This window comes from Vanellus vanellus (assembly GCF_965231255.1).
Source record: "Vanellus vanellus genome assembly, chromosome: 17".
In the NCBI taxonomy this organism is placed as follows: Eukaryota; Metazoa; Chordata; class Aves; order Charadriiformes; family Charadriidae; genus Vanellus; species Vanellus vanellus.
Genome location: NC_138922.1, coordinates 7,182,961 through 7,207,364, shown reverse-complemented (window position 1 = coordinate 7,207,364; position 24,404 = coordinate 7,182,961). Strand labels below are relative to the sequence as shown.

The 24,404-nt window shown below is 55.1% G+C and overlaps 1 protein-coding gene across 1 annotated transcript; it reads left to right on the top strand.

Annotated features, from left to right (window-relative positions):
• Positions 1 to 1,199: 1,199 nt before the first annotated feature.
• Positions 1,200 to 24,404, top strand: ITGB4 (integrin subunit beta 4; the record flags this gene model as incomplete). Its single annotated transcript, XM_082492242.1, has 40 exons — positions 1,200 to 1,302; positions 1,619 to 1,701; positions 2,216 to 2,317; positions 2,734 to 2,938; positions 3,492 to 3,588; positions 4,031 to 4,202; positions 4,893 to 5,156; positions 5,566 to 5,655; positions 5,827 to 5,949; positions 6,094 to 6,261; positions 6,554 to 6,630; positions 6,785 to 6,996; positions 7,285 to 7,388; positions 7,559 to 7,657; positions 8,348 to 8,474; positions 8,617 to 8,736; positions 9,224 to 9,330; positions 9,658 to 9,691; positions 10,152 to 10,343; positions 10,880 to 10,983; positions 11,414 to 11,472; positions 12,134 to 12,157; positions 12,323 to 12,471; positions 12,551 to 12,730; positions 13,263 to 13,411; positions 13,772 to 13,976; positions 14,916 to 15,076; positions 15,441 to 15,621; positions 15,842 to 15,979; positions 16,512 to 16,694; positions 16,914 to 17,045; positions 18,068 to 18,268; positions 19,179 to 19,352; positions 19,844 to 20,017; positions 20,974 to 21,123; positions 21,811 to 21,999; positions 22,266 to 22,421; positions 22,880 to 23,044; positions 23,490 to 23,606; positions 24,204 to 24,404. The coding sequence occupies 40 exons, from the start codon at positions 1,200 to 1,202 to the stop codon at positions 24,344 to 24,346; spliced, it is 5,613 nt and encodes a 1,870-aa protein (XP_082348368.1). The 3' UTR covers positions 24,347 to 24,404.

Below are 24,404 nucleotides of genomic sequence, written 5' to 3'. Positions count from 1 at the left end.
CAATTGCTTCAGTGACCGAGGCAGGACACAGTGTGATCCAGCGCTGTTGATATTAGAGGAGGTCTTTCCAGGGGTTTCCCTGGGCCCCGGGTCAGGCTGTTAGCAGCTAAGTCACCAAGTGACCTGTCTCTGTGCTGGATCTCCCCCGGGAACTCAGACATCTTCACACAACAACTATTCCCATTTTCCATGCTTGTTTTAAGTGGTTTTCACATTCTCTTCATTTATTTTAGAGTCAGGACTTAGACAGCAAGAAGCTATAAGACATTTCATTTGCATCTGATATTTCACACTTGCATCTTCCAGAAAGGAGATGCTTTAAAGATGTCTTTACATCAGATGTTTTGCCTCAGCTGTCTTCACTTGCCCTGCTGGGCTGCTGGAGTCGGGGCCACCCTCCAGTACTGCAGCCGCAGAGCTCGAGTTCCAGCTTTGTCTCTTCTGTTTACCATGTCCAAATGCTGACTTCTGGATGACCCTTACAGTTTTCTGACAGCCAGCTAATAAATCACGGGTGGGTGCAGGGACAATGGTTCACTGTGTTTAGGATTTGGCCTCTGGATCCACATGAGAGGTCCTGGGAGCTGCTGGGCTCTCAAGACCGTGGATTCATCCAACAGTTCCAAACCTCGAAGCCTGGCATTTCCCAAGGCCTCACCCTCTATTTATTGTTGGTTCAACCATCCTGGAAACTCTTAATGTGATAGGAAATAGCCAAAGGGAGGGGTCTGTTTTGCTTTTAGGGAGAGATGTAGACAGTCGCTTTGTTTTCCTCCCCTCTTTTTCCCTTAACCTGCCAGGAAAAGGAAGGTCTTGACCCAGTTGGTGCTCGCACGTGTGGACAGCACTGGGCTCCGGCTGCCCGACAGCCTGCACCGACCCCGCTGCCCCGGGGCACCCGTCAAGCCGGGCACCCTGACTCCGGGGCGCAGGGCTGCCGTGGCGTGGCAGCTGCCCTGCCCAGGCATTTGCCGGGGACTTTGAGCCTTTTGCACATGCCCGAGCAGAGGACAAGCCGCTCTTGGTTTTGATTTTGTGCCCTGCCCTGCTGAGATCAAAGATTGCTTCCAGGCATCGGCTTCCCCTGGGCGGGCAGGGCTGTCCCACCCCGGCGGGACTGGGCAGGGACTCTGCCCAGTCCTGCCCCCATCGTCCCTGCGATCGTCCCCATCGCTCGGCTCTCCGCAACGTACCGATCCATGTGTTTCAGGAGGAAGAGGATGGATGTGCTTCCACGGCTGTGTGCCGGGCTGCTCCTCCTGTCCCTGCTCTGTGCCACCGGCTTCTGCCAAAGGACCAAAAGTGAGTGCAGCCGTGGTAGGTCCATCTGTGGTATCCCCTTGGTGCTGCCCCACGGGGACTGTGCGCACCCCTCCCAGGCTCCAGAAATGCTGGTCCTCGTGGATAAGACCTGTTGTGTGCCTTTCCTCCTATTTTCTATCTCCCTGGTATTTGGGACCCCTCTCTTTCTACCCCATTGCTGTTCCATAGCCAGCTGCTGCTAACCACCCAGGCTAAACCTCCACCAACTCCCCCAGGAGTGGGATCAGCATTTCTCATGCCCTCCCATGGCTCACTGTGTTTTCTCCATTCCTGATGCCCTGATCTTTCCTGGCAGATAACCGCTGCGTGCTGTCCCGGGCCAAGAGCTGCACCGAGTGCATCCGAGTAGACAAGGACTGCTCCTTCTGCACTGATGAGGTGAGACCTCCCAGGGGAGCCCGGTGCTCTGCTTCCCACCCTGCTGACGGAGGGATCCCACCACCCCCCGTGAAAGCTGGGAGAGGGACCTGAGGGCAGGGTCAGCTTCTTGCCCCAGCTGCTCCCTGCAAAGAGCTGGTCTGGATGGGAAGTGCCGAAACGTGGGTTTCCCTTGGTGTGGGCAAATGGGGAGGAAGGAGAGTCCGGGGCAAACTTGCAGGAATACAGGGGTTTCGCAGAAAATGCTAGTGTGCTAGATCTGAAACAGTGTGTGCAAGGGATGGAGGGAAAGTCTTAGCCCAGGCAAGCCAGTAATTCACCGGTGGTTGTATTTCCCAGGCGCTGGGTGACACTGGCTTTTCTGTGTGAGACTCGTCCCCGTCTCTCTGCCCCGCTCCTGCTCCCAAAGGCTCGCTAGGGGTCTCAGCAGAGGACCCTGACAAGAGCCTTTCCCCCTTGCATGGAGGATTTGCTGCTTTCTGTGGTTGTAATGTTGTTCTCGCCCCCTTGGCAGAGCTTTGAAGAGCCTCGTTGCAACTTGCGGGAGAACTTGCTGCGGTACGGCTGCAGGGAGGGCAGCATCGTCTACACCAGGAGCGAGATGCAGACCCAGCGGGTGGGTGTTTGCTCGGCTTCTCCGTTCCCAGTGTCCTTCGTGTCCTCCATCCTCCTCTACAGACTTTAGCAGGAAAAATAGAAAGTCCAGACCTCTGTTTATGTAGGGTCTACTCAAAATCAGTGCTCTGCCTTTGCTAGCTGATGAACCTGTTGGCAACCAGCCCTGATCGCTTAGGGCGGGGGTGGCTTTTCTGGCAAAACAGATGTAAGCAAAATGCCAAGGTGTGGAGGAGGCACCCAGCTGGGCACGTGTGGACATTGCGGAGGTTGCCTCGGTCCCTGGCTGTATGTGTGGGAAGGGAGTGTGATCGTCCCCACCTTTCCACTTCCCACGTATCTTCCTGCTTCTTGCCTCTTCCTCATTGCATCTGTGCAGGAGATGTCCATCCCCTTCACGTCACTCTTCCTTCACAGAATTTCAGTATCAACACATCCCTGCAGAGGACCCAGGTGTCCCCCCAGGGCATGCTTGTGCGACTGCGAGCCGGGGAGGAGATGAACTTCAACATGGATGTCTTCCAGCCCTTGGAGAGCCCTCTGGATCTCTACATCCTCATGGACTTCTCCTACTCTATGTCTGATGACCTGGCCAACCTCAAAAGCATGGGCCAAAAGCTAGGTGAGACCAGAGCTGGGAGAAGAGGGCAGCCAGCTCCTGTGCTGATGAGGGCAGGCAGCCCACTCCTGCCCACAGCTGAGAGTTCTCTGCCAGCACCAGAAAAGGGATGCAACTGGCCAAGGGCTGAGAGGTGTCTGGTTTAATTAGTGTTTCTTATTATTGCTGCTTTGTGCAGCTTTGTGGGGGATGTCTCTCCTGGCCCTGCAGGGATCATCACGTGTGCTCTCTCCTTTCAGCCCAGCGTGGGGGCTGCTGCCCTGCACAGCTGATCATGCAGTGGCTTTGGCATCTTGAACCTATAGGTGTGATGTGTGCTATTGCAGAAGCTCCAGTCTTGGAAAGGGGCTACCAAAGGTGGTACAGGTTTCTACCCCAAAAGACAAGCCCCAAGCCCAAAGCCTTAAAAGGTGACAGTTTGGGAGCTTATGAGAATTTTACCTAAGACCTGACCAGCAGAGAAGATGACCAGGAAAGGACTTCTTTCCCTGCAGCAGCGGCTTCACAGGCATCTCTTTATTCACGTGTCCCTTCCTACCTTCCTTCTTCCTCCCAGCGGGGTTCCTGCAAGACCTGACCTCCAATTACACCATTGGATTCGGCAAGTTTGTGGACAAAGTCTCATCCCCTCAGACAGACATGAGACCTGAGAAGTGAGTGGGGTCAGTGGGTCCCCGGGATGGGAGCAGAGGGGAGGGCAGGCGCTTTCCGGTTCTCTGTGGCTTTCCTGATCTTCTCCACCTGCGGTGTGAGAGCCTCCTTCCATCTCTCTCCCTTTCTTGCCAATGTCTCCCCCGGCCTCCCTACCCTGTGCTCAGGGCCTGCTGTAGCACCGCACCAATGCCAGCAGTGTCCTCCTCCGCTTTCAGACCTTCCCTGCTGTGCCACAACAGGTTGCACGTCTTGTCTTCTCGTCCATCTCTGCCCTTGTCCCTTCTACCTTTCAGTGCTGGTGGCTTGCCAGCTCAACTCCATGTCTTCCTTTGAGGGACTCCCCAGCCCCCAGATGCTCTCCTCACACTTACTCTCCTTGCATCCCTGCATCCCTTTGCTCCTGTCCCCCGCAAAAAACCCTGCTCTCCCCTTCTCTCCTAGGCTGCGTGAGCCCTGGAACAACGCTGACTCCCCATTCTCCTTCAAGAACGTCATCCGTCTGACCAGCAACATCAACTACTTCAGCGAGGAGCTCAGGAAAGAGCGCATCTCCGGCAACCTGGATGCCCCTGAGGGTGGCTTTGATGCCATCCTGCAGACAGCTGTTTGCGAGGTGATGGTGGCCAGGGATGCAGGAGCTGTGTGGGCAGGGCTCTGTTTTTAATGAGTGGATCTTCTTGATCCCGGGTGATGAGCAAAAGAGCAGCGTGCTGGGCAGCTGACGAGAGAGCCAGGGAGCCCGGGTTATACGTTGAGCTACAGTCCATTCTTGCCCTCACAGCCACATGCTCCCAGTGCTGAGTTGTTTTGCATTCCCGATTTTTCCTAGGTCTCAGACCATCTCTGTGTGTGTGTACCTCTGGTGTTTGACCCCTAGCACAGGAGCTGCTTGCTGGGCACCCTGCGTGTGCTCTTTGCTCTGTTCCCCTTCGTGCCCACAGTGGTGAAAGTCTGCTCCCTGGAAAACAGCCTGCTTGGGCTTGGCCGTTTGGCTGAGGGATAAGCACAGCTCCAAACATGTCCCGAAAAGCGTGGGCTTGCCCCCTGTACATATATGTGTCTGGCACCAAGCTGCTGGGAGACATCCTACGCATTGGGGGTACAGACGGGGGAAGCAGAGACCTGCTGGGCTTGGATTCCCGGGCACGCGTAGCTGGTTGTGTTTGCTGCCAAGTGGAGGTGTTGCCTTGCCTCTTGGGTTTCCAACTCCCACCCGTGCTGGCTTGCCAACACCTGCAAGTGATGTGCAGTGGTTTGGGAGGCACAGAGATAAAGATTCCTTCTCCCCTCTCCCCGGCTGTAGGATAAGATTGGCTGGAGGAAGGACAGCACTCACCTGCTCGTGTTCTCCACCGAATCTGCCTTTCACTATGAAGCTGACGGTACCAACGTCCTGGCAGGGATCCTGGCGCGAAATGATGAGCAGTGTCACCTAGACACCAAAGGCACCTATGTGTATGACACCAAGCAGGACTATCCCTCGGTGCCCACCCTGGTGCGCCTGTTGGGCCAACACAACATCATCCCCATCTTTGCTGTCACCAACCACTCCTACAGTTACTATGAGGTGAGGAGACCATGGCAGCAGTGCCATGTGGGCTTACCTTTCCTCCAGGACCGTTGTTCCTCTGCCTGCAGCTTGGCTGTGAGGAGAAAGTGTTCTCCCATCTCTGGTCCAGAAGTGCTAAACCAATGCCTTGACACTTTGGGAGAGTGCTGTCATGTGTTGGGGAGCTGCTCTGGGTCATGGGAGGTCTCAGGGTGCATTACTGGGGTGTGGGGATCTGGGCTCCTAGAGGTCTCCCCATGTTGGTGTCTGTTTCTTATCAACGAGTGGAGACGTGGAACCAGAAAGTAACTTAGGTTGGAAGGGATCTTTGAAGGTCTCCAGTCCAAGCCCTGCTCAAAGCAGAGCCCACTCCAGTGCTAGAGGAGGTTTCTCAAGGCCTTGTCTCAGGGGGCTCCTGTCTCTGCAGAAGCTGCACAAGTATTTCCCCATCTCTGAGATTGGGGTGCTCCAAGAGGACTCTTCCAACATCGTGGAGCTGCTCCGCACAGCCTTTGAGGTAACGGTGCTCTCTGGGGCTTCAATCTCGCTCCCAGGGAAGGCAGTGGGTGGGCACGTCCTGCCCAGGAGAGCAGGCAGGAGGCAGGATGTGGCCCCTCTGGGGCAGGCCATGGGGTGGTCGCAGGTGTACTGCTGAAAATCAATGTTGTGGTTATCTTCTGCCACCCAGCGCATCCACTCCAAGATGGACATCCGGGCTGATTTTGTCCCCAAAGCCATGAAGACAGAGTTCACCTCCTCAATGTTTGAAAAGACAGAATCTGGCTCCTTCCACATCAACCGTGGGGAAGTGGTAAGTCCCCGGATGGCCCCAGAGGGAAGGTGTGTGTGAGGGGCCGAGCCCTCCGCTGCATCCCTCCTTCCTTCTTCACCCAGGGGTGGTCTGGCTGAGTCTAGCAGAACTGGCTCACCCTGGTGGCATATCCCTTCCTTCCAGGGCAAGTTCAATGTGCGCCTGAAGGCGCTTGAGTACATTGGTGGCCAGCATGTCTGCAGCCTCCCTGAGAAAGACCGGCAGGGAGTTATCCACGTGAAACCCACGTCCCTGAGTGACAGCCTCAAAATCACCGCCTCTGTCATCTGTGACGTGTGTCCTTGTGAACAGGTACGTGGGGGTGCATGTTGCAGAGAAGTGTCCTCCCCCTGGCTATCTTGGGGTAGGAGCACGTTGGCCGGCGTGTGTGGGTCCCACTCAACCCCTCACTGTTGCTCAGCAGAGGCTCAGCCTGGCCAAGGAGATCTTCATCACTGCCTGTACCAAGCTGGGCATGTTGTCCTATGGCAGAACTTGGTTTTGTGGGCAAAACTTTGCCCCTAGATCTGCCTTTCTGATTCCTGAAATGGTCCTGGGGGCCGCTGAGCCCATTCAGCAACACCTCTTCTCTCTTCCCTTACAGCAACAAGAGTTTAACTCGCCCAAGTGCAGCTTCCATGGGGACTTTGTCTGCGGACAGTGCCTCTGCCACCCAGGCTGGTAAGGACTTTGTCCATCTCCGTACCCCTCCCGGGGTTCCTGCTGGGTCTGGGGACCCACAGTGACACACGCTCGTGCCCTGCGCATCCTGCCCAGGGCCCTGCTGTCCTGCGCTCTGCTCCCACCTCTCTCTGCACCATCTCCTCCCCACCAGGCGAGGGGACATGTGTGACTGCTCCCCGGCGTCGTCCCCCAATAACGAAGCCTGCATCCGCCCCGGGGATGTGGAGCCGTGCTCGGGCCGGGGCGAGTGCCTGTGTGGGAAGTGCCAGTGCTATTCTGAGGACCTGACGCAGCGCTTCGATGGGGCGTTCTGCCAGTACGACGTCCTGCAGTGCCCGCGCACCTCCGGCTTCCTCTGCAACGGTGAGGCCACCCCCGCCGCCCCCAGCATCCCCCAGTTGTGGGATGTGCCGTGCCTCGCTCCATGCCGGTGGCACAGGTGGGGTATCCTTGGGCTGGTGGCACTGGCCCGGGGGGGTTGAGTGACCGGTGATGGGCTGTGGGGACTCTGTGCTTGCAAACGTGCAGGGAGGATGCTGTGGAGTCTGTTTGCAGCCCCCCTGCACCTCAAAAAAAGTGGGAGAGGTGCAGAATTGGCCGGGGAGTGGGACGGCACCGGTCCCTGGGTAATGTCTCCTCTTGGCGTTGCAGATCGCGGTCGCTGCTCCAAGGGCGCGTGCGTGTGCGAGAGCGGCTGGGAGGGTCCGGGCTGTGAATGTCCCATGAGCAATGACACCTGCATCGACAGCCGAGGGGTAGGTCCTGCCCTGCCTGCGCGAGGGATGACGGGACCAGGCAGGGCTGTAGCAAATTGCCCCGATGCCTGAGGCTCAGGGCCACTGGGGGCTGGCACCTTGCTGACTCCCAGTGCCGCTGCGTGTCTACAATTGCTCTCGGATTCCGACTGTCACCTCTTCATTCCCAGGGCATTTGCAATAACCACGGGAGGTGTGAGTGCGGCAGATGCATCTGTGACAAGGCTTCGCTGTTCACCAGCTCCACCTGCGAAATCAGCTACTCCCTGGTGAGGCTCAGCCTGGGGTCCCCTCTGGGTTTGTCACTTCTCCTTCCCATCCAGCGCCTCCAGGGAAGGGAAAGCAAAGCAGAGATGAAGGCAGATCTCAGTCTGGAGCAAAATCCTGAGCAGGGGTCAGTCTTGCCTGTCCTGCCTTCGGTGGCCAGGAAGGGTCTGGTATAGGAGCTGTTTTGCAGCCACGGGCTTTCTTTGCCCTCCAGTTCACCAGCAGCCACTGCTGAATGTCCATCGGGGTTTATCTGCACTGGTGAAGGGCAAAGGTTTGAGGCTTGGCTCCTGGCTTGTTCTGATTTGCCTCAAGACTGGAAAAAAACATTTCATGGTCTGGTGCTTCAGTTTCCCTGTTGACAAATAGAGGCTAATCCCATGGTGGAAGTGGAGAAAGCTGACTTGGCAGTATTTTGGGAAGGCCGCCTCAAACCCTTGGAGAAGATCTAACTGCTGCCCAAATGCAGGCTGTTGGTATAAAAGATTTTGGAGCCGGCTGTGCTGGGCCCCCGGTCTTATAAATCCTTCGTTAGCTGCTTGTTCTCTCTGATTCCTGTTTTTGACCTTGCCCTGGCACTGGGGTGAGGATGCAGCGTTGCCTCTCCAGCTCTGCCTTTCAGAGGCGATGTCCTCCCTCCCTCCCTCCCTGTGGGCTGTCTCCTGACTGTCCCACCTTGCCTCTCTCCCCAGGGCTTCCAGGCTATGTGCGAGAGCATCCGGGACTGCGTTCGCTGCCAGACCTGGGGAACGGGCAACATGAAAGGGAACTGCAGCACGTGCCACCTCCAGATCCAGATGGTGGAAGAGCTGAAGAAAGGTACCGGGAGAAGCAGAGATGGGTGCAGACACATGTGGTGTGTCTCCCGTGGGCCCTGCCCCATGTGTGTGTGCATGTGGGGCTGCTCACCAAGCTTTTCCTGGTCCTGATGACTATGCAACCGTGTCCCCTCTCTCTGCAGAGGAGGCTGGTGAGTACTGCTCATTCCAGGATGAGGAGGACGATTGCACGTACCACTACACCCTGGAGGGAGACCCCACAGTCCTCCCCAACACCACTGTCCGTGTGCAGAAGAAAAAAGGTGAGCAAGGACCCAACACGAGGGGATGTCCAGCTTGGGGTCTGGATCAGTAGTGACCTGCTCCACAGGGCCTCTGATCCCCGTTTTGTCCCTTTGCTGTGTCCCTGGGTAGGGTCAGCTGCAGACAGTACCTCCCTGTGCGACAGGTTGGGTGACATGAACTGCAGAGGGTAGACAGTAGCATCCTCGGACACCAGCATCTTTAGAGATCGGTGCCTTTTCACTGCCGGCGCAGGCAGGGAGAGATGTGGGGTGCTGAATAGCCCCTTAGGGTGGCTGGATGTGAGCAGAGAGGTGGGATAGCTCTCCCTGAACAGCCCTTTTCATTGTGAGCACCAAGAGAGAAGTTCTCAAGATTAACTGGGCTGCTCCATCCCTCAAAGAGCTGTGGTCCAGCCTTTCCCCTCTGTCCCTGCCTCCCCGCTCCCTCCCCGTACACCCCACGCCGGGGGCTGATGTCCGGGAGTGACGTTGCTGTCGCTTGCAGAGTGCCCGCCGGGGAACTTCCTCTGGCTCATCCCACTGCTCATCTTCCTCATCCTGCTCCTGGGGCTGCTCCTGCTGCTCTGCTGGAAGTTCTGCGCCTGCTGCAAGGTGAGTGCCTTGGCTGACTGCCCCAGCCCAGGGAGAGGACCAGATAAAGGCCAAAAACATGACAAATTTCCAGAATCCACCCAGCCTTCCGCATGGCCGCATTGGCAGGGGCTGGGTCCCAGTGGTACCCAGCACCCCTGATGTTGCCAACACAAGTCACTGTGGGATTTCCCCCACTGAAGGGATAGCTGGCTAAAATCAGCTTCCAGAGCCCCTTCCATCCACTGCCCACACCTCCCTGCTGATGTGAGTCCTCCCAGCTAGAGATGCGGTGGGGGGTTGCTCTTGGCCGCAAAGTGATTGTGTCTTTGGCCATTTGTTTTCTAGGCTTGCCTGGCCCTGCTTCCCTGCTGCGCACGAGGTACCAGCCCTTGGAACTGGGGGGAGAGGGATCTGTGGGGTTCACCGCCTTCCCAGGTTGGGGAGGGGTGTGTGCTGGGATAAGCGTCCCTCCTCCTCCTCACTTAGCTGGGGAGGTGGATCAGGGGGAAAAGCTTCCAACAGAGAGCATGAACCAAGGAGCCCTTCAGCTGCTGCTCCACTGCTCCTCCCTACCCCACGCCCTGGTATGTCCTACTGGGAATCCCACTGCTGGCTCTCCCCTGACCAGTGTCCCTTGTAAGACCTAGTTGGTGTGATGTGCTCTCTCCACTCATGGACATCCCTTGCCCTCTCCATTCCACTCCACTCCTGACATCCCAACACCCTTAGCATTGTGGAAGCCCTAAAGATTCCCCAGAATAAAGTCTCTGGTGTTGGGAAGTTGATGGCTGGCATTGTCCCAGTCTGCCCAGACTCTGACACTGTCCCGGGCTCCACAGGTCGCACCGTTGGCTTCAAGGAGGACCACTACATGCTTCGCCATAGCCTCATGTCCTCTGATCACCTGGACACCCCCATGGTCCGCAGCGGATCCCTCAAGGGTCGGGACACCGTCCGTTGGAAGATCAACAACAATGTTCACAAGCAGCAGGCCTTCACCTCCCTTGCTGCCACCAACCCCAAAGATCTCAGTGAGTGCCACATCTGAGGAAGACCACATAGAGGAGATGCTCTGAGTGCCATAAAGGACACAAACCCTTGGTGGTGGCCCCCAGCTCCAGTAACCATGGTGTTACCTCCAAGCCCAATTGCAAGGTGGGGGGGTGTCTTCCTTTATCTGCTTCCATCCTGGGGGAAGCTAAGCAGCACCTTCCTGCATCCAGCCCTGTAGCAGGACAGCTGGTAGCCTTGGAGACCTCCTGACAGCCTGGCCGCATGGTGGACGTCTTAGTCTCATTAGCTCAGTGACACAGCCTTGATTTTGCTACCCCATCAGTCCAGAGCCACCACTAGGCACTGTTTCCTTAGCTGGCTCTGGCAAAGAGCTTCCCATTTAGCCCTCCAGTTCTCAGAGGGTTTTCTCTGCTGGTCTACTATGAGGTTTGGATGCCAGCGGTACAGGATCGGGACACTGAGCATCGTGCGTGTCCCCATGCTTCCAGCTTTTGGCTGGGTTATTTCTCTGACCAAGAAAGAAGGAGTTTAACTTGGGAATTTCTGTTTCCAGTTCCCTATGGGCTTTCTCTGAGGCTGACACGGCTTTTCACGCAGAACCTGGTGAAGCCGGACACCCGGGAGTGCGAGCAGCTGCGCAAGGAAGTGGAGGAGAATGTACGAGCTTGGGCACGAGGGGGGCTCGGGGTGGGACTGGGGGACACCGCGCCGAGGGGGTGTCTGTGATGCTGGGGAAGGGGGAGCACCCCTTCCCTGTGAACCCATGCAGCTCGTGAAAGGAAGAAGGAAATTTTCCCCTTTCTGAAAGAAAGCACAAATTTTAAGATCGCAACTGTGAGAATTATCAAAGCATCATGTTGATGAGATTTGAGGTTTGCTTCAGAGCATGTGGTCTGAAGCTCCTGTTTGGCTGCAGTTGGCTTGGAGAGAAACCACGTGGTGGTCTCTGGCTGGTGTGGCGGGGCAAGCAGGGGGGACTCTGGGGTGGCCAGAGGGCTCTCATATTTGCTGGCAGCAACATCTGCTCACTGAACACATCCCTGTTCAGCAAGGGATGTGTTGTGAAAATCGCTCTTGCTCCTTGCAGATGAACAACGTTTTCAAGCACATCTCCGGCTGCCACAAGCTCCAGCAGACCAAGTTCAGGTGAGTCACTGGGGGAGAGACCTCCTGCAGGGCAGGGATCCCCCCCCCGGGCCCTGCTGATGAGGGGCCGGACCTGACGGCTGGGGTGTGAAATCTGGGATTCCAGGAAGGAACGTGTCCTGTGAGACATCCCCGGCACAGGCACAAGCCCAAGCCTAGTGTGGTGCTTCGCCCACCCAGGGCTGCAAAGCAGAACCCATCCAGCTGTGCTGGTGATCTCATTTGCATCTGGCTTTGGACCCGAGACTCTTACAGACAGGGACAAATCCTGGTCACGTGCTGCTCAATGGGAAAATTCCCATTCACTTCAAAAGTTGTAGCCCTGTGCAAAGTTAGGAGTGCCCAGAGGAGGATGGAGGAGACTGGGGATGCCAGTGCTGAACAGGGAGTGTTATCCCCTCCCCACGGCTCTGACCAGAACAGGATCTTCCCCGTGGGCATGTTCCTCATTATGTTGGGAAACCCAGGGGTGGAGGGAGCAGCCAGGCAGGAGGGAACATGTGATGGGGCCATGACGGGCTCTGCGGAATGGGTCGGCACCCGCAGGGAAGCTGCTGCAGCTCCGACCTGCACGGGGCTGTGATTCACACGGAACTTTGTCTCCCCAAATGCATTAGTCACTCTGACTTGTTTTTTTTTCTATTCATCCCCTCCCCACCAGGTTACAGCCCAATTCTGGGAAAAGGTAAGAGGAATTTGCAGTCCTCTCTTGTGCTGCTTCTCCCTCTTTGCACGCACACGTGTGGGGTGACCGGCTGCCCCATGCACTCACTAGCCGCTCCAGCTCCTATGCGAGATGAGCAACCCTGGCCTCAGCTCTTACCGGGCTTTCTCTTCCCGCCGGTCACAGGCAGGACCACACCATTGTGGACACAGTGCTCACGGCCCCTCGCTCAGCCAAGCTAGAGATCATCAAAGTGATGGAAAAGCATGTTTCCCACGAGGCTTTCAATGACCTGAAGGTGTCACCAGGTTATTACACTGTGACCTCAGACCAAGGTAGGGAGCAAAGCCCAGCGCTGCCTCCTGGCCAGGCACGGGGGGATTTCCCACCTCTCACCATTGCTCCTTCCCCCAGATGCTCATGGGATGGTGGAGTTTCAAGAGGCTGTGGAGCTGGTGGATGTCCGTGTCCCACTCTTCATCAGGGAGGATGATGATGATGAGAAGCAGCTGCAGGTAGAGGCCATTGATGTCCCCACCGGCATTGCAGAGATTGGGCGCCGGCTTGTCAACATCACCATCATCAAAGAACAAGGTGAAGGGCGTTTGTGTTTGGGTGTCCCATGTCCAGATGGATTCAGGTGGTTTCTAAGGAAGGCGCAGCCTGCGTATCTGAGCTCCCCCAGATCACAGACCAGAGACTTGCTTGGTGACTCCTGTCTTAAGTCACCTGCATCTAAACTAGCCCATCTTTTAATGCATCCAAAGGAGGTCATCATCCCTGGTGACAGAGATCCAAACATTTGACGCTCTCAAGTTTAGATGCTACCAATACCATGGCAGATCCAGGATTGACCATATGCCTCCGCTGCTCTGGTTCATAGGTTGCTGGAGTAAAGTAAAACCTCTTTGCTTGGGGCAGGTGAATGCCCCGAGCAGTTTGCCTCTGCTCTCTGCCTGGTTGTTTTGAACAGGGGACACAATTCGGGGTGGTAAAGTCTCCATCCCATGCAGTAATACCTCATACACAGTTCAGATCCATGGGTGATAGGAACTCTGTTCAGGGAGGACACCTGCGTGTTTGTAATGTTATTCTTCACGTCTTTCTTCTCTTCTGCCCCTTCCAGCCAGCAGCCTCATCACCTTCTTGCAGCCAGCCTATTCCCACAGCCGCTTTGATAAGGTGGCCAAGATCCCTGTCCTCCGGGAGATCATAGACAACGGGAAATCCCAAGTCACCTACAGGACTCGGGATCTCAGCGCCAAGAATGGCAGGGTAAGGGTGATGGTCCTGGCCTTGGCAGGCAGGAACAAGTGGGCACGGAGGGATGGGAAGGAACCGACCCCAGGGCTGCAGGAGAGCAGTTGATTGGGCTCAAAGAGGGATGTGGCCGGGAGAGGGGAGAGCCAGAGCTTGAGGTTAGCACAAGGGCAGATATACCTCTCCACCCCTTGCTGCCTGTGCCTCAGGGACCTGAGAGGCTGCTTGTACCTCAGGCAGAGGGTACCAGCTACTCCCTTAGCTGTGGGCACTGGGAGGCAAGTGGGGATTCACTGGGAGATGAAGGGGAGCTCTCTGGGAGCCTCCTCATGGATGCTGCGGGCTATAATCATGCGCCTCTTCCTTGTCCTTCAGGACTACATCTTCAGAGAGGGTGACCTGGTCTTCCAGCCTGGGGAGACCCGAAAGGAGGTGCAGGTCCCCTTGCTGGAGCTGACCGAAATAGATACCCTCCTACACAACTGCCAGCTCAAGCAGTTCGCCATCGACCTCCTCCATCCCAAGTATGGCGCCAAGATTGGCCGATACCCCCAGACCACAGTGACCATCGCCGACCCAGGTAGGGGCTGGCAGCCACGCGGTGGGGAATGGCAGCAGGGGGTGTTGGACCCCCATACCGGACCAGCCCACCCCGAGGTGGTGTACCGAGCTCCAGCCCTGCTCCTCAGCCAAAAAGCGGCTATGAGAAGGTTCCTCCAGCTCCGACCGGTAGATTTGGGCCTCCCTCTAGAGGCGTTAGTGGGTATAGACAGTGGGTGGGAAGAAGATGGATACTCAACCTCGCAATAGGAAACAGAGTGGATTCTTCATTCTTTTTCCTTGGGGATTTGAATAAAAAACTATAAAAATAGGGGAGAGGCGGGACTTGCCATGAGCTATTCTTGGTGGTTCCTGTGGCTGGCCAAGCAAAACTGTAAGGGTTGTCACCAAGTGGGTCGATAATGTAAAGGTATTTATCACAGTACTGGTTATGAATACTGGGGGTGCAAGAAAGTCCCTTGTCACTGGACCAACCAGAACTTCTTCGGGGGCAGGCACTGGGGCTGGAGAGGCTCTAGAGAGCTCTCGGCTGGACTTGGTGGTTTTCCAGGAGAAGCAACTGGGCAACTCGAGAAGGCTCTGTCCACCTCCGTCTTCTCTCATGGCTGCACAGGGCAACTGATCGAGACATTGAAGCATTATTAAATACATTCAGACAGAGCTAAAGATTTTCAGAGGCAGGAAGGTGGTCTCATCATTTCTTCCTGTCTGGGCAGCCTGTGAGAAGCAGCAGGAGGTGCAGGATTTGGAGGGTCTGAGCCCAGCCTGCTGTGGCTCTGGGGGATGTCATCATGAAGTTCCTCAGTTTCCCTTCCCTACAGTGGGGATCTGCCCCTCAGAAATGCTTTGAGATGCTCACTCAGGATGGCAGGGCAGTGCTGGAGAGAGGCACGCTTCCTTCTTTCCCTTCCATGCGGGGGATCAGCATTGACGTGATCTTTCTTCCTTGTGTCTACAGAGGTGGTGGATGGTGTCCCCTTGATGGCTGGCCTGAGCCAGGTCTCCCAGTCCCCCAAAGGCCGCCTGAGTGCACCACTTAATCCCAATGCCAACGCTCTCAGCTCCAGGGAAATCCGTTTCAACTGGTTTCCTCCACCGGGAAAACCTCTGGGGTACAAGGTAAGGGGGGAGTGGATCCTGGGAGAAGGTGTGGGTCCCATCCTATGGGTGTTTTACACAGTCATTTGTGCTGAAGGGATGGGGAGAAGATGGCCAAAGGAGAGAGCAAACTCACCCCTTCTGGCCCCCTCTATCCTTGAGAGACCATTGCTGGGTGGATGCGGGATTTGCAGGAAAGATTCTGGGTGGGTTCATCTCCCTTTCCATCACTTACCATAAAATACTCAGACCGTTCTGGCCTCCCATTTCGGAGAAATGGCACAACACCCTGGCTTTCCCAGAGCAGATCTAATAAGAGATGGGGAATTTCTCACCCATTATGGTGAGGATCTGAACGAATCATGGCTTGCTCTTGCTTTGCCAGGTGAAATACTGGATCCAAGGAGACCCCGAGTCAGAAGCCCGTCTCATTGATGTCAAAACACCATCAGCAGAGCTGAGTAACCTCTACCCCTTCTGTGACTATGAGATGCAAGTCTGTGCCTACAACTCCATGGGTGAAGGGGCTTACTCCGACATCATCCACTGCCGCACACTTGAAGACGGTGAGCAACTCTGTGCTTTGCTTCCCACCATGTGGGAGCAAGTTGGTGCTAGTGCACCCAGCATGGGGTCAGGACTCCAGCCCCGAGCTTCTGATAGTCTTGGGGACAAGCGTGGAGCAGCTCCCACTGCAACCCAGCTGTGATCCACAGAACTCTGGGCATCTGTGTGTGCTGGCTTCCAACTTGGGATAACCTGGATCCTTTGCTCTTGCCTTCCCAGTCCCCAGTGAGCCAGGCCGCTTGGCTTTCAATGTCGTGTCTTCCACCGTGACGCAGTTGAGCTGGGCTGAGCCTGCAGAAACCAATGGGGAGATCACGGCTTACGAAGTCAGTTATGGACTCGTCAACGAGGACAATGGTAAGAGGTCATTTTCTGACTGGGGCACTCCAGCCAGGCTGAGGGGCTGGAGTACATTTTCCACAGGCTGGGTCAGTCCCCAGCAGCAGAAGAACCAGAGCAGCTCCAAGCACATTTCTTGTGAAAACTGGGATCCAGAGAGGTCACTTCTTGATGGAAGGAGTACAGAAAAATCACCTCTCAGGATTTAATCCATTCCCATTCACTTCCATAGTGGTTTGTGTTGGTTTTCATCTTATAAACTTAGTTCATAGGTATAAACCTAGGGCTAGGGTGCCAGGAAGATGCTACTTGGTGACACAACAGCAACAGGAGACCTCTACTGTAGGTCGAGTTCCACATTCATTTTGGGAATTTCCCTGAGACAATGTTATGCCTGTCATGAACAGCCAAAATAGCTGCTGCACCTCATCCCAGAGCCAGGCTGTGTCCTGACACCAAACCTCAGTGAGCCTGTTGGCCAAGGGTGGGGTGCTGCAGGGTCTTCTGTGTCTTGTGACCTCATGGGTGACAGGCATACCCATATTTGCAGTACCCATTGGTCCAATGAAGAAGGTGCTGGTTGAAGACCCGAAGAAGCGCATGGTGCTGATAGAAAACCTGCGGGAGTCCCAGCCCTATCGCTACATGGTGAAGGCCAGAAATGGTGCTGGCTGGGGACCTGAGAGAGAAGCCACCATCAACCTTGCTACGCAGCCCAAGCGCCCGATGTCCAGTGAGTTACTGCCCTGCCTGGGTGGGGAGCGGGGGGGGGGGGGGGGGGGGGGGCAGGAGCAGTGCTGGGGAGTGCTCCCCATCACCCCGGCTGCTTCTCCACATCCTGCTCACTCCGCTGCACCAGCCACCCTGGTGAATGCTGAAAGCCAGCGTGAGCATGGGAGGCCTGTGTGGTTTTGAACTGCTCGTCTAACAGCGCTTTCCACCTCTCTTCCAGTCCCCATCATCCCTGATGTCCCCATCATTGATGCAGAGGGAGGTGAGGATTACGACAGCTACCTGATGTACAGCGCTGATGTGCTTCGCTCTCCACCTGGCAGCAAGCGTCCCAGTGTCTCTGATGACTCAGGTATGTTGCTCTGGGTTTTGCAAAGGCCGTTTTTAACAGTATTTTCCTTAACAACAGCTTTCAGCAATGAGCTTCAATGCTCCTTTCCTCCTCGCGGAGATGGGGAGATCCAAATCACGGAGATGGTGATCAGCCTTTCCAAAGCACAGCAGCTGCATCCATGGGAACACTTGACTAGTCACAGTGTAAATAAGACCAGTGCCCCCTTGTCTTGGCCATGAAGCAAAGAGAAATCTCAGCGTGGGGTGTGAGAGAAGCTTTTCATGACCCTTGCTGCTCATCTTCCCTTCCTGTTGCCATTTGGCTGGACCACAGGAATTACTGTCGGCAAACAACCACTAGCAAGGCACAGACCTCTGAGTCCTTTGGATGCTCAGGGTCTTGGCCAAGACAACAGGAGGGAACTCACCACGCGCTGGGAAGGCACTGTCCTCTCTTCCTCCATCACTTCACTCTCTGAATGAGGCTGGCTCCCTTGTCTCATGCTGGGACAATGAGGGGAAGATGGGCCACAAGTGAAATGATGAGGCTTGTCAGTAGGACCTGGAGGATTTTCCCTGGGGGGGGTTCTCCAGGACCTGGGATCTGGGAGTGAGTCCCTGGTCCTTTCAGAGAGCAAGGTAATGGGAGTACCAAGAGGCTGACCATCCTGAGTGCACACCAAGGAGTGAGGAAACCTCTCCTGAGCAGAGGACAATTGTCGCAGACTCTTCATGACAGGGACAGGCATGTGGTGGGACTGACTTTTGCCTTTTGTTGTGATGGACACAGGGCTGGGAAACAGCCATGGGGTTGAGGAAACCCATGCATGTCGCATTCCCACCATCCTCCATCTACCAGTCACACGATGGTTGCACCACCTGAACTCATCAGCCAACACTTGGCAAGATGGGCTGTGAACGGGTGTCGTTCCCACTGGCGCCTGCCCCTTCCCCTCCCCAGCAAGCAGCACAAAAGCAGTGGGTAGCCCATTCTGTCACCTGCAGATCATGCCAAAACCAGTGCTTGCGTTGTCCCAAAAGGCTCCAGGTGGAAATATGTGCAGTTGCTGGGAGAAGATTTGGATCTTCGCCGCATCACCTGGAGGCTCCCACCTGAAACCATTCCCCGCCTCTCTGGCAGCAGCTGCCTCTCCTCGGACACTGAGGGTCTCCTCCACGAGGAGGACAGTGACGTGGCTACTGGCAGCCTGAGGAGGAGTGGGACACCCCGTCCTCAAGCAGGTGAAGGACGGCTTCGTTACAACACTGAGTGTCCTGTCTCGTCCTGCTCTGAGCTGATGGGCTGGCAGCTGGGGTCTGCCCCAGTACATGTTCCCTTCCTCCCCTTGTGTTGCCCATCCTCGTGTTGGCGTGATGCACTATTCACATGCTGTAGTCTGCTTCAAAACCTTGTCCTGGTGTGTCTCCTCACAAGAGTGTCAAGGTAACCCCCATCTCGGCATGGACTTGGGAGCCTGCTAGCAAGTTGCTTCTACAAAAGTCTGGACCTTCGAGGCAGGAGCAAACTCAAATGATACCTGCTAAGTGGCAACTCCAAGGGCAGCTCCTCACCTTAATTAAGTGCCCTGAGCTTCCAGGGCAGATCCACCGGACTGTTAAACAGAAATCACTCTCTTGTGGGTAGCTGATCACTCCTGGCCTGCTGGGAAGGGATGGGGGTTTGTCAAGGACCAGAACAACGAATCAGTTTGCTTTTCAGATCCAGCTGAGACGGGATCCAGAGTGAGATTTGGAGAAACCGCCTCCATAAAGGGCTGTTTTTCTTCCACTTTCTTTTTTAATCTGAAATTATAAACCTGTGCTTGCGTCAAAGGAGAGATGTAAGAGAACATGGCAAGAACCACAAGGCAGTGCCCCAGCGAGGCCGAGGTCTGGAGTTACCTTGGGCACCATGGGTGTCTCGGGTGCTGGTGTAGAGCAAAGTCTCCATTTACCTGTTTGTTTCCCTGTCATTGTGTTGGGTGGTTGTGGCCTGCTCTAGATGTAGTACTCCAGAATGACCTTCCAGAGGCTGAAGCCAGGATGCAGCCAAGGCAGGGCCCACCATGATGCCTCCTGCTTCCTCCCCATGGAAACTGGAGCAACAGCCCTGTCCACAGTCACATTCCTCATGGTGTGCCCTCTTTCACAGAGCACTTGCTGAATGGCCGGGTGGACTTCTCCTTCCCCGGCAGTGGCAGCGGCACACTGACGAGGACAACGAACACCAGCTACCACCAACTGAGCTCACACATGCAGCAGGAGCACAGGGTGATGGGCAGTTCCTCACTGACAAGAGACTACTCCACGATGCTAATGGGTCATGGTGAGTACTGTGGTGATGGGACCTGTCCTTCCCTTCCACCCCCATGACTGTTTTTGGACCCATGCCTTGCAAGTCCTGCTGGAGTGAGCACTGTGTTCACAGCTAAGGGGGCCTACGAACCAGAGATCTGGATGGTCATGTTCTCACCACTGACGTGTAGGTGCTTTGCTAAGGCCACCCTGCTCCCAGACCACTTTGGAAAGCGTTCCCATCCCTCACGTGCAGAGTGCTCAGGAAAGGGAGCTACATCCTTATCCTCACACCACGAAGCACTCTGGGAAGAGCATATGTGCCGTCTTCTAACTCTATCTAGCAGCATAGTTGCTTTTCAACTCCATGCACATACATCAGCTGGTGCTGACAGAAGGTTGTTAAAAGGCTCTTCAAATGTGAGCCTTAAAAAGTCATCTCTGTGGGAGCCAGCACCTGGGTTGAACCTGCCCTGAAGTCTCCAATGGTGTTTTTCTCTTTCTTTTGCACCGCTTCTATAGATTACCCAGGGAGATTCCTCCCTCCCATCCATGAAGATGCTGGGAGGACAATCCCACGGCCCCGGGATGTGGGTTTCAGGAGCAGGGCAAAGGTGAAGGGTTACTACCCCAGCACTGGCTTTCGGGACTCTATAATCATGACTGATGGGTCTGCAGGGATTTGCAAGTACATAGGTACAGCTTTGTCCAGTGTCTCCTCCCAGCCACGCATACCATAACAGCCAAGCCACCGGCCATCCATGAGCTGTTGCCATTCACTGCTTCCCCTAAACGCTCTCTCCATGGCTTGCTGTGTGCCACACTGATCTTCCTTCTGACCCGAACTGTGCCTCCATCACACCACCTTTCCATTTGCAGGTGACTTCAGCTGTGTTTCAACCCACCTGGGCTGATTAACACTCACCACTGCTGCCACCGTGCTCTAACGGGCTGATCAGCTCATTGACCCCATCCTCTTCATTCCTAACAAGCTTGTTATTCTCAGTCTTACTCCACAGGCCTTTGGAGGACTCTTGGGAAGAACGTGTGCTCCATACAAGATGTCTCTCTGCAAGCTCCTCGGCCAAAGCCCATGTCAATTGAGGGGCTGCAGTCCCTGAGTGTCACCTGGAAGGCTGCTGTGCTCTTCATGAGCTTTGTGTCCCAGTGAGCTGAGTTGGGGGGAAACGAGAGCACCCAATCCTGGTCCCAGCTGCCTCCATCCCCTTGAACAGTCCCCAGAGGTGTTGCATTGCTTTAGCTATAGACTAGGGCCAGTCTTAACTGAGCAACATCTGAAGATGTCTGTGAAGTTTCTGGCAGACTGCACAGGGTGCTTCAGGGTCAGCGCGGAGGGACACGCACAGCACCCGAGCCCCTGCTTTGGTCTCTCTACCACAGGGGCACAAAGCTTACCTTGACTTGTCTCACCCAAGATTGGTACCCCAAGGCCATGGGACGTCACTGTAGGTGTGCAGAGCTAGCCAGTCCCCCCTTGTGTGATGGGCCAGCTTGCAGAGATGACATCTTGCCACATTCTCCCTGGACCATCAGGACCACCCATGCTTGCACGGGCCACTCCCTCCTCTCCCCCAGCCCCCTTTTGCCCACAGCCTCCAAATCTCTACCCTGACGTTCCCTTTTTGTCTCAGACTCCAGGCTGCCGCTGGGCATCCCTGACACCCCCACACGCCTGGTGTTCTCTGCCCTGGGACCCACCTCCCTGAAGGTGAGCTGGCAGGAGCCACACTGCGAGAAGGAGGTGCAGGGCTACAGTGTGCAGTACCAGCTCCTCAACGGAGGTCAGTGAACAGGTGGCAGATGGCCACCGGGCAGTTGCTGGTGGGAGTTTCTGGTTACAGAAGGTGTGGCTCAAGTCTTCTCTTGGGCAACTGGCTCTGGGTTGACTCTGCTTGAGCAGAGGATGTTGGATCAAATGACCTCCAGAGATCCCTTCCAATCTCTACCATTCTGGGATTCGGGGATTGGTCCCAACTCTGCTTTTTGTGTAGCCTTGAGGAAATGTCTCCGCTACCCCACAGCTCTCATTCCCCATTTCTGCTGGGGGGCACAATTCCTGAGGTTGCTTGTGGAGTCGTCCAAGGTTTTTTGGAGAAAGGGTGACTCCTTCACCAGCCCCAAGATCTTAGTTGAAGGTTTTTTCATCAAGTTGGACTTGGAGGAAGGATTGGAATGAAAATATCTTATTTTTACATGAAAGTTGGGGCAGTGTTAGTGAAAATGTAATTCTCTTTGGCTGAAAATTCCTGAGTTTTCAAGAAGCTGTTGTTTGTCCCAAGCCTTTTTTGGAACAACATCTTGTCCTGCACTAGCAGTTGGTGGTGGCAAGGTGTGGTGGATGTGACTGGGGAAGGGCCCCTGGATGACTTTTCCAAGCCATTTGTTTGAGGTAGTTTAGGTGAAAGCCATGGTACTGCCTTTGTGCCTGCAACATGGTGCTGATGTCCCCTTTCCCTGTGCATCCCCAGGACAGGTGCACGGGCTCACCATTCCCAACCCCTGCCAGAACTCGGTGGTGGTGGAGGACCTGCTGCCCAATCACTCCTACATCTTCAAGGTGAAGGCACAGAGCGAGGAAGGCTGGGGCCCTGAGAGAGAAGGAGTCATCACCATAGAGTCACAGGTGGACCCACAGAGCCCACTCAGCCCTGTACCAGGTGAGGTGGATGGGTGAAAGAGGAAAGGTGGCACTGATGTCTCTACTGCTGTCTGCAGTGGTGGTCTTTCTGTTTTCCTTACTACATTCTGAGCTCTCCTTTCTTTCATTTTGAAATAGGACCTTCTTCCCCATGCACTCACCTTCCAGTAGCTGTCTAGATAGCTGAGACCTTCCAGCTCATTCCATAAATGCTGCGTGCAGACCCCTCCCAGGCTCCTCCTCACCACCTTCTGTGATACTGACCTCCCGCTCATGTCCCTGCAGGTTCACCCTTCACACTGAGCACACCCAGTGCTCCCGGACCACTGGTTTTCACTGCCCTCAGCCCTGACTCCCTCCAGCTCAGCTGGGAGAGACCCCGCAAGCCCAATGGGTCCATCTTGGGTTACATGGTCACCTGCGAGATGCTTCATGGAGGAGGTATGGTATCAGCCTGTGGAAGACCGGTTCTCTGTGTAGAGCACAGGATACCTCCAGCAAAAGGCAGCAATTTGCTGCATTTTTGCTGGGACCAACCACAAAGTTGTCTGCTTACTTGGGTGCAGTCAAACTGGGGACATGAGGCTGATTCCAGGCCTGGGAGCTGCTGGACCCCGATGCTTTGTGTCATTGTGTGGCCTGGTGTAACAAACGTGGTGGGAAGAGGAAGGACCTGTAGCTTACTACAGCCCAAACCCAGTGGAGGTTGTTTGACGATCAACACTGTACTAAAATAGGGATGCCTCAATCCTTAGTAGTACTGGGGGGTGTGATTGTGTAGTCTGTGGGTGGCATAAAGCTTAGGGGAAGCCAAGACACCAGCCAGAGTTGGAGGGAGTGTGTTTGGAGGGACCACCACTCCTGTCTGTCTTCACCACTGGTATCTCTGTGTGAATTAGGGGAGCCTAGGAATATCTATGTCGAAGGAGACAATCCGGAAACTACCCTTACTGTGCCCCACCTGAGTGAGAACGTCCCATACAAGTTCAAAGTGCAAGCCAAGACCACCCAAGGCTTTGGGCCAGAGAGAGAAGGCATCATCACCATCGAATCTCAGGATGGAGGTACAGTACCATGGCTTTGTGGAGGTGGAAAGATAAGAAACGTCTCAGAGCAGGGAACACAACTCCTGGAGTCCCTTTCCAGCTCTGGTGGTGACTCCATTTTCCATGAAAAACATGGAGACGTTTTCCACGAAGACAATGCTATGCCTAGTGACCACTGTCCCAATCCTGATGCACTAAATGAGGGAGGATCGTGAGAACTTGCCAGTGTTCAATTTATTATGAGATTTCTGCCTTATTGCCTGGTTGTACACATACCTGGCAGCAGCTTCTTACACTGCACAAGTGTAAGACCTTTCCAGTCCTCCCAGTTCCTCCTAAACCTTGCTCTGATGTTAGCAAGAGAAACCTCCTGAGCTGACTGTTGGTGCTTACTGTGCAGGGTTGAGGGGTTGGAAGCTCCTTGTTGTTTCCTGGCTGACTTGTCCCTTTTCCTTCCCCCCAGGCACTTTCTCCCAGTTTGGAGCACAGCAGTACATGAGAGAAGAAGTGTATAACTTCCCCACCGAATACACCACCAAAACCAGCATCAGCCATTCCTCCCTGGATCCCCACTTCACAGGTGGGTGCTCGCTGTCTGCTTTGAAACCCTTGGAAAGCAAAGGGTAACTCTGCTTTTCCAAAGGTCTGAGGGTGCTTTTACCTCAAGAGGCAAAGGGAGGGAGGGCCCATCAGGTGGGATGGATGAAGAAGACCAGACCCTTTCCTACACCATGTCCCTGCTCTGCTCCAGAGGCAGTTGCAGTCGTTTCCCTGTGTGCTGCCCAGTCACAGAGGGAATGCTGAGTTTTCAAAGGACTATCACTAGGGACCAAATCATAACTCTTCCTGCAACGTTAGATCTCTTCAGAGCAGGAAAAAACACAGAAGTGCGATGACCCCATTTAATTACATCAGTGTAGTTGTCCCATGTTGTCCCCCTTGAGTTCAAGGACTCCGGGGTTCACACTGCAATAGGAAGAGTTTGGGAGCTGGTAGGAAATCCATCTTATTGACTGGCATAGCCAAGTACTGAATCGCTTGATCTGGAGAGGTTTTCCATCAGTAAAAGTGGTATTTAAGGAGAAACCTCTGCCAGGAATCATCAGGTAGAGCAGATCCTATTCCCTGTGACCCCGTACTTAGCACGGTGTCCTGACCACTGTGCCTTTCGCCGCAGACGGCATGCTGATGACGACCCAGCGAGTGGAGAGCGCCAGCAGCACCCTCACCAAACAGGTCACCAAAGAGTTTGTGAGCCGGACAGTGATGTCTAGCGGGACCCTCACCAAACAGATGGAGAGGCAGTTCTACGAGGCCTGAGCCAGGGCAGGCCACCTGCCAGCAGGACACCGCCGTTCAGATGGCAGGACTTTGTGGA